The sequence below is a fragment of the Callorhinchus milii genome, unplaced genomic scaffold (genome assembly GCF_018977255.1).
Source record: "Callorhinchus milii isolate IMCB2004 unplaced genomic scaffold, IMCB_Cmil_1.0 Scaffold8, whole genome shotgun sequence".
Lineage (NCBI taxonomy): Eukaryota > Metazoa > Chordata > Chondrichthyes > Chimaeriformes > Callorhinchidae > Callorhinchus > Callorhinchus milii.
Window position 1 is genome coordinate 8,456,936 of NW_024704749.1, and position 12,471 is coordinate 8,469,406.

The window sequence follows — 12,471 nt, forward strand, 5'->3', positions numbered from 1 at the left end:
AGTGTCCCAGCCAATCCTGCAGATTGATTAGCTGTTGGTCAGCTGCTCGATGATGGTCCTAAAGTACACATCAGTTACAATCAAATAAACAATTATGTTTCCACAAGGTACTAAAAGCGGGGATTGGGGACATCCTTCTCACCTACAAAGGCATTGGCCACAGCGTACAGGGCCTGTGAGGGCCAGGGTAAGAACCAGTCAATGCCAGTGTTGTTTACCAGACCTGCAACAAAGAAGAGATGATTCATTGCAAACACCCTCCCGTCTTCATTCTGCAGCCGTCCTGACAGTAAATGTCACAGTAAAACTACAAACCAATCCAGATACAAACAGAACAAATGGTTTCTTCAGAGCAGCAAGTGATGGTGGCACACATTCTATTATTTGTAATATAGGCGTCTTCTGCCTTCATTTCCCTTCCTGGCTCACAGAGCTCCCACCCCACCTCAGGTTCCCAGCCAGTAGTGTCGAGCGCTATGGGAAGGGCGATATGTAAGCGTAACAGAGGTTTGGAAGGCTGAATGTCGGGACAATATAATAATAATAATCCTAGCATCGATATAGTACCTTTTCAAGTTGTTGAGACGTCTCAAAACCCATATGGGAAACATAGAATCTGTTAAAAGTTACAGAGGTCTGTCATATGGCTCCTGATTAGCTTTATACTCATGTTCTGAGGTGGGAGAGAGAAGGGGTTACAGACCTGGAAAGTTTCGGCAGCGTGTGCGGAGGGTGTCTCCTACAGGTGACATAGCCAGGATGATGTGCAGGTTACTAGCGCTCTTGTTAACGAAATACTGCCAGATGCTCTCCTTGGCAGGGCTGACACCGGCTTTGGTCGCTTCGTCCCTGATCTGCCCCAGAATAGCCTCCTTCTCCTCGTCTGGGAACAGTGCTGGCACCATGCCTGCAAGAGAGCAATGATTCTGTCTGCCCCAGCACTAGTGTCTCCCTGAGCATTACAGTGTCTCCCCCAGCGCTACAGTGATACCCACCTGAGGTCAGCATGTTGTTTAGAAGCTCCAGGAAGCTCTCCTCTGCCACATGCGCATCCGAGAAGATGAAGACGGTGGGCTTGCTCTCAATGCCCAGCCGGAGGTACAGACCTTTCAAGTCTTCTCGAAGGTTAGTCTCTCCATAGCCACGACTCAGGACAATTTCAAACATCTAAAATATCAGCAAGGCTCTCAGTCACTGTCCAATTGTCTGCAGAGATGTGCGCTCTTTTAGGCTGAGCCTTGCCTTGGGAGCACAGCAACAGGAGCAGCGTCTTTCAATCCCATTCCCCTTCCTTTCTGCTTTTAATTTTTAATGCCCTTATTTCCCAAGTATCTCCATATCTCCCTCTACAACCTCCCAATAACCTTTGGCCACACAGCCTCGTGGAGCAGTGCATTCCATTCCCCACTGCGCTCTCCTGAAGAAATGTATTCTGATCTCACTCCACTCTAGCTCTCATTTTAAGCTACCTTCACCACAGGAAAGAGTAGTCTCCTATCTAGATCAGCGATCAGCTTCCACTGTCCCCTCCTCCACTCTTTACCCAGGTGTGCACTGTAAATGTTTTATCGGGTACGTACATCGCAGTTGGCTGTGAATGCTGCCAGCTTGGTGAGCGATTGCTTGCCTGACCCGCCCACACCCACAAGCAGGGCATGGCCCCGGTCCATCCGGATGATGCGATGGATGCGAGTCACGTGTTCCAGAGCATCGTCAAACAGCACCAGGTTCATGTGAGCCTTGATCTCATTATACTCGTCCAGGATTTCCTAATGAGCAACACAACCACACGGGCCCTGAGCGCGAACTTCATACATTACATTGTTCAGAAAACATGTACTGTATACATCAATGCCTTGGGATGTCCTCTTGATGTGAAAGGCGCTATATCTATGTAATCTGTTGTTTGTGTTAGAGTGCCTGTCTCCTGGGTTGTGTACTTGAGCCTGTGTACCCGATGTCTCGCCAGGTGTGAAAGCTGCTGTGTGAGTATAAGCTGCCTTACAGGGTTACCTGGAACAGTGCATTGGCCGCCACGTAGTCCTGAATATCTTCATAGATGCGTGGCTCGTCCTCGTGCAGGAAGGTCCTGTAATCTCCGTACAGTATGGGGTCCCTCATGGCCACTTCCAGGTCAGCCGGGAAATATTTCCTTATGATCTCCTCAATGCGGCCTTGCACCTTAAGATACACAGCCACATCATAGATTGTCAGGTTAAAGACAACTGGAGATCAAGTGAAGCATTCAGTAGATAGAACTTGTTACAAACCTCATACTACTGGGGTCAGGGGGAAGGGGGGAGCCAGGGAATGGACAAACAAGAAGAGGGAGAAGGGAAGAATTGTTGCAAGCCAGGGTGGAGGGGTTGGGGTGACTAGGGAGGGGGAATTGTGGAATCCTAAGTCCCAATTAACATCCCCAGCTGACATCTTGTCTTGATCGTGGCTACAACAACGGTTACTCACCAGCGTTTTATCCACTTCGTCAATGAGCCGGTCGTGGAACACTCTCAGGGCCTCGTTCCTCCATACTCGCACCATCTGGCTGGTTGTGTGAAACCTGGAGCCGGGGGGGAATCACAACAGTGTGCTGAGGCGGACTCCAGATCGAAAGCAGTGGGAAAGAGCCGCAGAGAGAGCAGAGAGAGAAACCCTAACCTCTCGGGGGTGGTGAGCACCAGCCCGTTGAAGATCCTGGAGAGGTCTCGCAGGTTGAAGATATAGTGGAACTTGGAAGGGGTGGGAGGTAATTCCTGCACAATGATTTTGTAGAGCTCCAGGGTACAGTTAGTCATCTTACCGCAGATCCCTTGCACTTCATCGCTGAAGATCTGTAACATTGAAATAATGAATCAGTGAAAGAAAAAAAACTTTTAATAAAGCCATTCTGAAGGCAGCTGGCTCTCCCAGGCTGGGAATTACATCCCGGAGCCGTCAGGTCCTGTCAACCCATCTCAAGCAGTTTTGTGGATGTTTCGGCCACAAAATAGTCAAGTCACTTTACAGTATATTCTGTGAAGCGATGTGAGACGTCTTGATAAGGTGCTATAACAAATGCAAGGATTATTAGTAGTAGTAGTTAAACTTATCAAAGAGCTTGAATTAAATTGCGATTAAAAACCAGAAAGTATTGCCTTTGGTCTAAATCTGAATTGATATAGGGATCACATCTGTGTGAACTGGGTAAATCACACTAACCAGGGTGTGTCCTTTCAGGATGGAGGAGTAAATCAGAAACAGGGACTCCTCCTCGGGGAATGTTACATTGAAGACGCAAAAGAGGGAGATAAACCGAGGGTCCACTTCATTCCGCCCTCCTCCAGCTTTCCCCATCGCAGCCACGAAGCCCAGGTCTTTGAGGATCTTGTAGTTCAGCTCCTTGGCGCGATCATACATCCCGCCTTTCTCCAGGAGCAGCTTCAGCAGAGCTATCGGCTGCTGCGTTCCGTATTCATCAACCTGTGGCAACAACCGCTAATTACATTTGTACAGCGCCTTCCATGTCGTCAAACTGTTAGCTCGGCTGAAAAATATACTCAAAGCCACGTGAGAAGAAAGGCGTCCGATCATTTCTGCATGAATAAAATCACTCTCTGCGACAGGACTTTCCTGTGAAAAGCTTTGAGATATTTTGATATTATTCTTATTTCTCTAGTAAAATCTGATCTGTTATTCATTTGTAATAGCACTCAGAGCGAGTCTGACCCCCATTCCTGGTTATGTTTAACGACAGCCAGTCTAATCTATTCACAGCTACTCCTCACCTTCATCTCATGAGGCACATCAGTCTAATCACAGCTGCTCAAACCAGACCCCGCTCACTGCTCAATGCCCTTGCTGTGGCTGATCTATTGGAAGGGGTGGGGGCAAGCACGACACCTACCCTCGGCATGTTCATGTCATCAATGAAGACGATGAGGCGCTTCCCCATGGGGGGGCCGTACGTGTCCTTGGTGCGTTTCTCCACGTTGGCCTCCAGGTTGCGCTGTATGTTCATGGAGGTGGTCCGCGATGAGAAGTTGATCGTCAGCAGCAGCTGAGAGGCCAAACAAAGACACTCAGCGGCTGTTAAATCGCTACCGGGGGGCGGGTGGGGGGAAGTGGGGGATGAGGGGAGGAGGAAGACTGAGGCAGAAAGAAACGCTGGTACCTGACGACGCTCACAGAGTAGGGACAGAAAGAAATACCTGAGTCCGTGATTGGAAATGAAAAGGAACAGCAGCAGTACGTACTGTGGTGTCAGTGTTGAGGTTCTTCAGGCAGTTCTGTGTGGTGGCCGTCTTGGAAGTGCCAGATTCCCCGACCAACAGCACCGGCCGTTTGATTCTCATCATCTGCTCCAGGAGCCAGTTAGTCCGCGTTGTGTCCACGGTCGGCACTGGAAAAGTTGAGCAAAGCCTGATTATGTGTTATTTAACGTGTGCTATTTAACACCTACACTGGCCACTTTCCTTATGCACGGAGAAAGAAATCTCTGACCCAGACTCAGAACTATCTGTCTTATCTTTAAGCTTGTATAAATCCTCGTCATGTCCTCAGATGAAGACACTCTCCCTCTTGCCTCCTCTCCTGGAGGCACTGACTTTTGGCCTGAGTCTGTGGATAGTAACCAGGTGATTTACCCCTCCCTGACCCAGAGATGCTGAGGCCCATTGTAAACCTGTCTGCTGCCCCGGCTGAAACTGGCAACAGAGTGGGGATACAGCCCTGCGACCTTTTGCTCTGAAATGGCTCAGATAGATACCGACACATATACAGACCCACTTAATAACTTACCCAGAATGTCTACGAACTTTACTAGTGGGTCATAGACATATTTAGTCACAAGGTTTTTCCAGGGCACCCACTTCAGCTTCTCCCCATCAAAGTGGAAATCGAAGATAGTTGGATACTGACCTGCAGATAGAGAAACTCCACGTCACACTGAGAATATGAGTGAAGAATTGTTGACTGAACAGAAAGTGTGTGTTGTTAGCACTTACCCGGGATCTCTCCAGGACCAGCCAGGTTATTTTCTGCATCTACGGTGGACATGGAGGCAAGCCGCTTAATGTACTGATCAAACTTAATGCGACCATCCTCCAGGAGGGTGCCTCCCAGGGAGCAGTACATGGCCTCAATAAAGTAGCACTCCAGCACGTCAAAGCTATCCATCTCTCTCTCCAGCAGAGAATCCAACAGTACCGCCAGTTGGGTGACCTGGAGAGAGGTGTTTGGCAGGAAATGTGATCACAACCGGTTTGTGGCTTAGCTAAGGCTAAAGTTAGCAGAGTAACAACGTGAATGTCCGTTTATTTTATATCTCCATCTATTTGGAATGGAACAATATCCTGCCTGGGGAGCAAGTACTTATCATTATAAAAATGCTGCTCCCTTTTATCAACTTAAAAGCGTCTCCGACCCAACAAGAAAGAGCCCTGTTAGTAGGTTTCTGAAAGCCACAGGATCTCTGCAAATAGATTTTATTCAGAGGTTACGGGTGTGAAGGGATCAAAAGCACGAGCTTGGAGCCCACCTGGAGCGATCTCAAAATCAATGGAGGATGGATTGCTTTAAGCCAGTGAAAAGCGAATTGATGTTGTGTTAACTAATTAAAAAGTTAACATCGTCAACCATCATACTGTAAGAGAATCACTTCTCCCACATTCCAACACAGTCCAAGACTCCCCTCCTCCAACCTCGGGGTCAGTATAGGCTCACTCACTCACTCAGCTGTGATGGCTTCTTACCATGTTCAGCTCCGTTTGGGGTAAAATCATTTTCAGCTTCTCTTCCTGTTTGCCATCCACCATCCCCTCTAGGATCATCTCGAGGCAGTGAGGTATGTACTTGTCAAACAGCTTGTGTAGGAATCCTTGCTCTGTCTGAAATAAACACGGTCGAGCAGAGGGATAAAATGTAGCCCCAATGTTTTATCCCACTGGACATTTTATATAAAAACACCATCAGCAAATTAATCTCCTGGATCCTGCCCCTCTCCCCCAGCAACAAACACCTCACCTTGTTTAGCCGCTGATTGACCCACTTTTCCCAGAAGGGTCGGTAGCGCAGGTTTTTGGGGTCCACAAAGACCATGCCACATCGAGAAACCGTGGCTGGCGAGGCGTACTGCAGATCCCCCACCTGCTTGGCCAAGTGAGGAACAACAGTTAGAGCCTAGCGCATGCTGCACATTCAGCACAAGATAACAACGGTACCCAAGGGGTGAGGAGAGAGCAACAGCATGGGGTTAGCACTCCCTCATGTTGAGAAACAAACACCATCTTATAGTTGACAATAATAATAATATTAATAATAATCCTTGTATTTGATATAGCGCCTTGTCACGTAGTTGAGGTGTCTCAAAGTGCTTCGCAGAATATAATGTGAAGTGAAGTGACAGTGTATTTTCTGGGCGAAATGCGGCAGCCAATTGTGCATAATTGATAGGCTAAACGGCCTGTTTGGGGGCAGTGACGTTCTGTGGTTCTATGGGCAATACCTCAGCTGGTTGTATCAGGTATTGTCAATTGGGGAAGTGGTGGGGGGGGGCGTTGGTGGGGGGAAACGAGGAGAGGGTATGTTCTACTCTCTCATCCTGACGTCTCGTGCGAGCATAAGAATGATAAATTAAATTTATTAAACAAAAATATGTTTGTACCTCAAAGAGCAAGGCGCAGTGTGTCTGGAGCCGGATGCGTTCCCCATTGGCCAGGGTCAGTAACTTGTTGTCATCCATAACAGAGTTCATGTTCTCCACCCACAGAGCATCCACATCACCGTCAAATAGAATGTACCTGCGGAAAGGGACAACTCAACTCAGCAGTTCCACAATGTTGCAGCGATGGCCTGAGGGGCCTGGCAGTAAAGAACATTAAAGCCTTACCTCCTCTCTTTCTTGTCCGTGGGTTTATTGATTTCCCTGAAGATGTTGGACAAGATGCCATCGGTCCAGTCGCGGGTGATGGGATCCAAAATGCCGTACAGCTCGATCACACTCACCGCTTTGGAGTTCAGCGTGTACAGCTTGGTCGTCAGGCCGAGTCTGATGGGCAACGGGAGGGTTAGAGACGCAGGTTTGCCGTTTTAACTGCCACATGGTACATGTGATCCGTTGTAAAGTGCAGTTCATAACTGGAACCCCAGAAACCTAGGGCACAACTGGAAGCTAATTCAACCTGTGTATTGGTGTCTGTATTTGCTCCCATGCACTAATCCCAATCTCCTATCAGTCTCCACTCTTCCTCTAATCCCCTCCCTCCACTCCCGCTTATCCCATTCCCTGTTAAATACCCCCATCACGTGCCTCAACAGGCAAATCATCAGGAGAAGCAAAATCTTCCCAACATTCCCACCTGGTTTGTGACTGACAGAGGGTGTTAATCACCACGGTCTTCCCCCCGCCGGTGGGTCCCACCACCATGGTTGTGTGTCGGGTCATCATGGTCTCGTACATTTGCACCACCTTGTCCACCTGCACAGGCACGTGGGTCAGAGAGAGAACAGTCAGAACAAGAGATCAGAGCTTTGCAATAAGCGAATAGGAAGCGCAGGAGAATGTTTTCTAGTGAAAGGATGATGGGCGCGTGGGACAGGCCACTGGCAAGTGTGCACAGAGAGAGACAGAGTGCACAAGGTTTGAACAGGTCCCTGGACAGATTCCTGGAAATGAAGGCGATTTCGAGTGCTTGGCTGATGAGGAGGATTGATCTGCAGAGGGCAGCTTTTGGGAAGGTGGATAGGTAATGAGATGGACCAAAATGTTGATTTTCATTTACTGTTAAGCCAATCCTTACCTGGATGGGCAGTAATATGTAGTGGTTGTCCAGAAACACCTGTTCGACCGCATCGTTGAAGTCTGGGTAGCGAACACGAGGGCAGTCCAGCCCCGGAAACAGGTCAGAGATCAGCCCCAAGAAGAGAGGGACGTCCTCAAAGACAAACTTGGGCAGATTCATGTCTCTCAATGCCCTCATCAACACCACGTCCTAACAAAACACATTGGGATAGTCAGTCTCGGGGAGAGCGACTGGTAATCTGTCGATCGTTGATGAATATAGCCCAGCCACTGACTAAGATTGCCAGCCCAGTGCCAAGCACTAAACAGATATTTATACACGGATGTTAAAATAACTGCTGGATTGCTTCGGGGGGGGTCAGGTTGCGCTGAAGGTCTGGCCAGCTTGCGGGTTACCTCGTGGATGTTTGGGGACCCACGTTTCAGCTCTCCGGCCATGACCAGCACCGATTTGAGAGCTCGCAGCCCAAAGTCGTAGTGATGCTGTTTGGAAAGCTGCTCCTTCGCCAGCTTGTAAAGCACCGTCATCTTCTTCGCCAGGATCTGTATCAACATGGAAGAGAAATCATAATAATAATCCTTGCATTTGATATAGCGCCTTGTCATGTCTTTGAGACGTCTCAAAGCGCTTCACAGAGTATACTGTAAAGTGAAATGACTGCGTATTTTGTGGGCAAAATCCATGTAAAAGGGCCAAATGAGACTTTTTCAAACTATCTCAGTATCACAAAGCTAAATTCATATTCACATTCGTAAAGTCAGCTTGATTTCAGTTTGATTTCATATTGTAAACTCAGTTTGATTTAAAAGTTGCCATTTATTTTACTTACCCCACTAAAACAACAACAACCAGCATTTATACAGCGCCCTTCACTTGGGACAGTCTCATAGCACATACCCTGCTAAAACAGAACAAGCAATGAAAACCTGCCTAACCTTTGCCAAGAGAAAGCCCTCGGAGAAGAGCATAATCTCGCAGATCTGCTGAAGGTCAGGCACGATGACCACCACGGGCCTGAAGAGGGCTTTGACCGATTCTGGGAGCTCCGTGCGGCCGGCGTAGCCAGGGTTCATGGTGATAAAGATACCAATGCGGCTATCCAGAGTGATCTCCTGGCCTTCAAACTGGAGGAATGAAACCGGAGTCAGCCTCAGCAACAATAGCAACAACTTGCATTGATTTACACAGCGCTCCTCTCGGGCGCTTAACAGTGGAGGGGTCAGACACCGAGCAATGAGCATGTGAGGAGTGAGCAGTGTGAGCAGGGAGTGTCCTGACCTGGAATCTCTGTAAGTGATACATGAGCGCGTTGCGGATGGTCTGGATCTGAGCTGAGACGACAGACAGCACGGCAGCATCAATCCGGTTAAACTCATCAAAGCAACCCCACGCCCCGCACTGTGCCAGGCCGGACAGAATCTTCCCCATCGACTGCAAGAGAAAACAGGATGCTGACGGGCAATCTGCTGCTGTGTTTCACTCACAAAATACACAGTCACTCCACTTTACAGTATATCCTGTGAAGGGCTTTGAGTCATCTCAACGATGTGATAAGGTGCTATATCGAATGCAAGGATTATTATTATTATTAACAAATTAAATCTTCTACTTCCCAGTGAGATTACTCAGCAAAACGCTCTGAAAGACACTCACTTTGTAATCCATGCCTTCCCCACAGTTTGTCACTACACACAGCAACCCAAGGGCCTTAGCCAGATCTTTAGTGGTCTCGGTTTTGCCTGTTCCTGCTGGTCCTGCGGGCGCGCCGCCCAGGTACATCGACAGCGCCTGCGTGAGAACAAAGGGAATCAGGCTGTAGCTAACGAGAGAGAGACACACACACACAGCATCCCCTCTATTATCATTGCCACAACACTGGGATGGACTGGGTACCTGGGTGAGTGTCAAGTAAATGCGATCTGTGAGGGGAGTGATGACTAGACGACCATTCAGGCCCATGTACTCGTAGCCATAAGAGAAGGATCCCGTGCACTGTCGCACGTTCAGCTCATCTGGCTCCCGGTCCCAGTAGAAGCGTAGCTGGCTCTCCCACTCAAACTCTCGTACATCCATGATACTGGCAACGGAAACACACACGACTGTCAAAGTGGGGGAACTGCCAACATCTCTCAAACACAAACCACTGCAGAGTTAGGCACAGCTCTGTGGCGACATGAACACATTTTATTTTGAAATAAGACCTACAAGTAATTAGGGAATACAATACTGTTGTGAGGTAGTTAAGGGTTGATCAAAATAAAGTGAATATTTAGGTTCATGGAGAGGGGTCACAGGTGTTCAGAGCCAGATAGTTGAATTTGTTAGATTGAGGTACCAATCTGTTTATCTCTCTTAAGGTGTGAAAATGTTGATTAAGTGCTTTCGGTTTATGACCTTTTGCTTAGATTTTGTAAGTTAATGGGTGTTATGGGCCTGTTGGAGTCTTTTAGTCTGAAGGATAGTTGAGTTTATGTTTTTGAACTGTCAAAATACGAAGGATTGATTGAAGGAGGTAATTCTTGGTCAATTAGTCTTGGTTGAATTTGTCAAAGAACAGAAAACTGATTGGGTAAAAAAGTCAAGTGGGCACATTTTAGGTATAAAAGAGAGGGATTGGAGCTATACGACAGTTGTTTAAGTTTGGAATTTTAACTAATATTTGACTTTAATATCACGAATTATAAAAAACTGTGAATCTCAGGAACTTAGAAGAGATGTGAATTTGGGGTAAGGTTACTCTATTTGTTTACCCCTGGTGGTTCAAGTGTTGAGGCTCAGTGGTTAGATATCTTATAAAGTATAAGATATATAAAGTATAAGGCCTTGTTAAAGTTATATTAATATAGCATTATAAAAGCATTATATAAGAATTGTGTTTGTTATTTTTGCGTCAAATGCTCCGAATGCAGGAATACATATATTGAAGTATATGGGTTTGAATAAATAAGAAATATTTTATTAAAAGCCAAGTGTTGGGTGCATTTTGTGAGAATACTCTGACTGGGCACGTACCCTAATAGTAATTTGAGAAGAGAAGGATTGCTCTTTTCAGGGTGCACCTGGAAGGAGCGTGTCATTCACACTGTACAATACAAAATTCAATTTACACAGCGCCTTTCACGTCGGGAGGATGTCCCAAGAGGTTGGGCAGTCAGGGATTTGGACCCGAGCAGTGGGGGGGTGGGGGGTGGGTGGGAATAAGGAATGCGTTTAAGAATCCTACCAATTGTGAGCCTAATAAAAGATGCTGACTGTTTCAAGTGGATTGATTTTGCGGCATTGGAATGAGTAGAGCACGCCTGACCTGTCTCTGACAAAGGTGTCCACGATGTCCCTGGCGTGCACGTCGATGATAAGCACTGTGTTGTACTTTTTGCGGTTGTTTCTGCTCAGCGGTTCTGTGATGCGGGTCACCAGGTCATCGATCTGTCTGTGCATCTTCTTGGCGTACAGCTTCAGGGCCTGTTTCTCTCCCTTCTTAGCCTTACGAAAAACATCCTCAACCTCCCAGGTCCACCAGACCTGAGTGGCAGCAAGTATCACCATTCCCTGATAGTCCAACATCCAGTCATTTCTGGAGGGTTGAAAAGATTCCAAGTAAGATTTGTTGCAACAATATCAATAGCAGCTTTCATGTATATACAGGAGTGCCCGTCACACAGGATAGCATCTCGGAGGATAGTATCATGATCTGGGTAATAAATAATAATACTTGTGTTGATTATGGCAGCTGACCAGGTCAAAACATCTCAAACCTCTAAGGAGCTTAACAAGCAAGAGTTCCTCTGGCACGTAGTGAGTTTTGTAAGCAAATTCCACCCTCTCCCAGTCGAAACGTTGGGTGGTCTCACCTGGTCTTCTTTTCCCCGTACTGAAAGATTGCTTCTTTGGTAATGCGCCGGTTGGTTTTCTTCATCTGCTGTAGGACCAACGTCATCCAGTCTTCCACCCGGCCCTCGGGGAGCACAGCCTGCCTGAACTCCATCACCTCGGCCTCCGCAGAGAGCATAGCGGTGGCCATGAGCTCGTTGCTGTTGTCTTCTTGGAATCGCAGGGACGCAATGTTATCGTACATCTAAAAGTTCAGAGCAACGCAGCACATTAGGGGCTGGGTCGCCAATTGAACTGAATGCCAGCCCCACCATCGCAGATCGGGCCTTCAGCCTTTCTGAACTCCATCTCACAATCCTTCTACCTCGCCCCGTCCCTCGCCTCCTTCAAGGCCCATCTTCCTCTCCAACCATGCCTTCAGTCATCTTCCTACCCCCACCCTCCCTGACCTCTACCCCTCCTGATCCCAACCCCCAGCTCGGGTGCAAACTCTTGACTGTCCAGTGCCTTGGGACATAGTAGACAAGTAGACGCCAGAGATCGGGAGCAAAGCAGTAAAGCGGGCCAGGAATGTGCGGAGGGGAATTGAGTTACCTTAATCATGTGCTCCTGAACACACTCGGGGTCGCTGCTGCCGAGAATACTCAGCAGCTCGTCGTCAGAGATGAAGAAGAACCTGGGGAAGGCGTTGCGTTTGGAGTCCAGGTAGTCGTTCAGGCTCTTCTGGCATTTCTCCAGGCCGTCGGACAGGTTCTTCAGGTCGTTGAGCCGGTTGGCAGCCTGGCAGCAGCGGTTTATCCCGGGGTCTTTCACTGTGTCGGTCATGATCTGACGGGACGAGAAAAATAAAAGAGTTTAAATG

The 12,471-nt window shown here is 47.9% G+C and overlaps 1 protein-coding gene across 1 annotated transcript in view; it reads right to left on the minus strand.

Moving 5' to 3' along the window:
* dnah10 (dynein axonemal heavy chain 10) overlaps positions 1-12,471 on the minus strand; it is a 47,346-nt gene that overhangs the window by 16,493 nt on the left and 18,382 nt on the right. The window contains exons 29-54 of the mRNA XM_042337722.1: positions 12,204-12,437; positions 11,630-11,853; positions 11,083-11,352; positions 9,672-9,855; positions 9,432-9,566; positions 9,057-9,209; positions 8,714-8,902; positions 8,174-8,320; positions 7,776-7,967; positions 7,335-7,453; positions 6,866-7,024; positions 6,641-6,776; positions 6,001-6,123; positions 5,730-5,864; positions 4,983-5,199; positions 4,777-4,896; positions 4,233-4,378; positions 3,884-4,036; positions 3,199-3,459; positions 2,659-2,831; positions 2,467-2,560; positions 2,014-2,181; positions 1,581-1,769; positions 996-1,167; positions 704-907; positions 143-223 (exon numbers count right to left, since the gene is read on the minus strand). Coding sequence (XP_042193656.1) covers positions 143-223; positions 704-907; positions 996-1,167; positions 1,581-1,769; positions 2,014-2,181; positions 2,467-2,560; positions 2,659-2,831; positions 3,199-3,459; positions 3,884-4,036; positions 4,233-4,378; positions 4,777-4,896; positions 4,983-5,199; positions 5,730-5,864; positions 6,001-6,123; positions 6,641-6,776; positions 6,866-7,024; positions 7,335-7,453; positions 7,776-7,967; positions 8,174-8,320; positions 8,714-8,902; positions 9,057-9,209; positions 9,432-9,566; positions 9,672-9,855; positions 11,083-11,352; positions 11,630-11,853; positions 12,204-12,437 — 4,378 coding nt within the window. The remainder of the gene's footprint in view (positions 1-142; positions 224-703; positions 908-995; positions 1,168-1,580; positions 1,770-2,013; positions 2,182-2,466; positions 2,561-2,658; positions 2,832-3,198; positions 3,460-3,883; positions 4,037-4,232; positions 4,379-4,776; positions 4,897-4,982; positions 5,200-5,729; positions 5,865-6,000; positions 6,124-6,640; positions 6,777-6,865; positions 7,025-7,334; positions 7,454-7,775; positions 7,968-8,173; positions 8,321-8,713; positions 8,903-9,056; positions 9,210-9,431; positions 9,567-9,671; positions 9,856-11,082; positions 11,353-11,629; positions 11,854-12,203; positions 12,438-12,471) is intronic.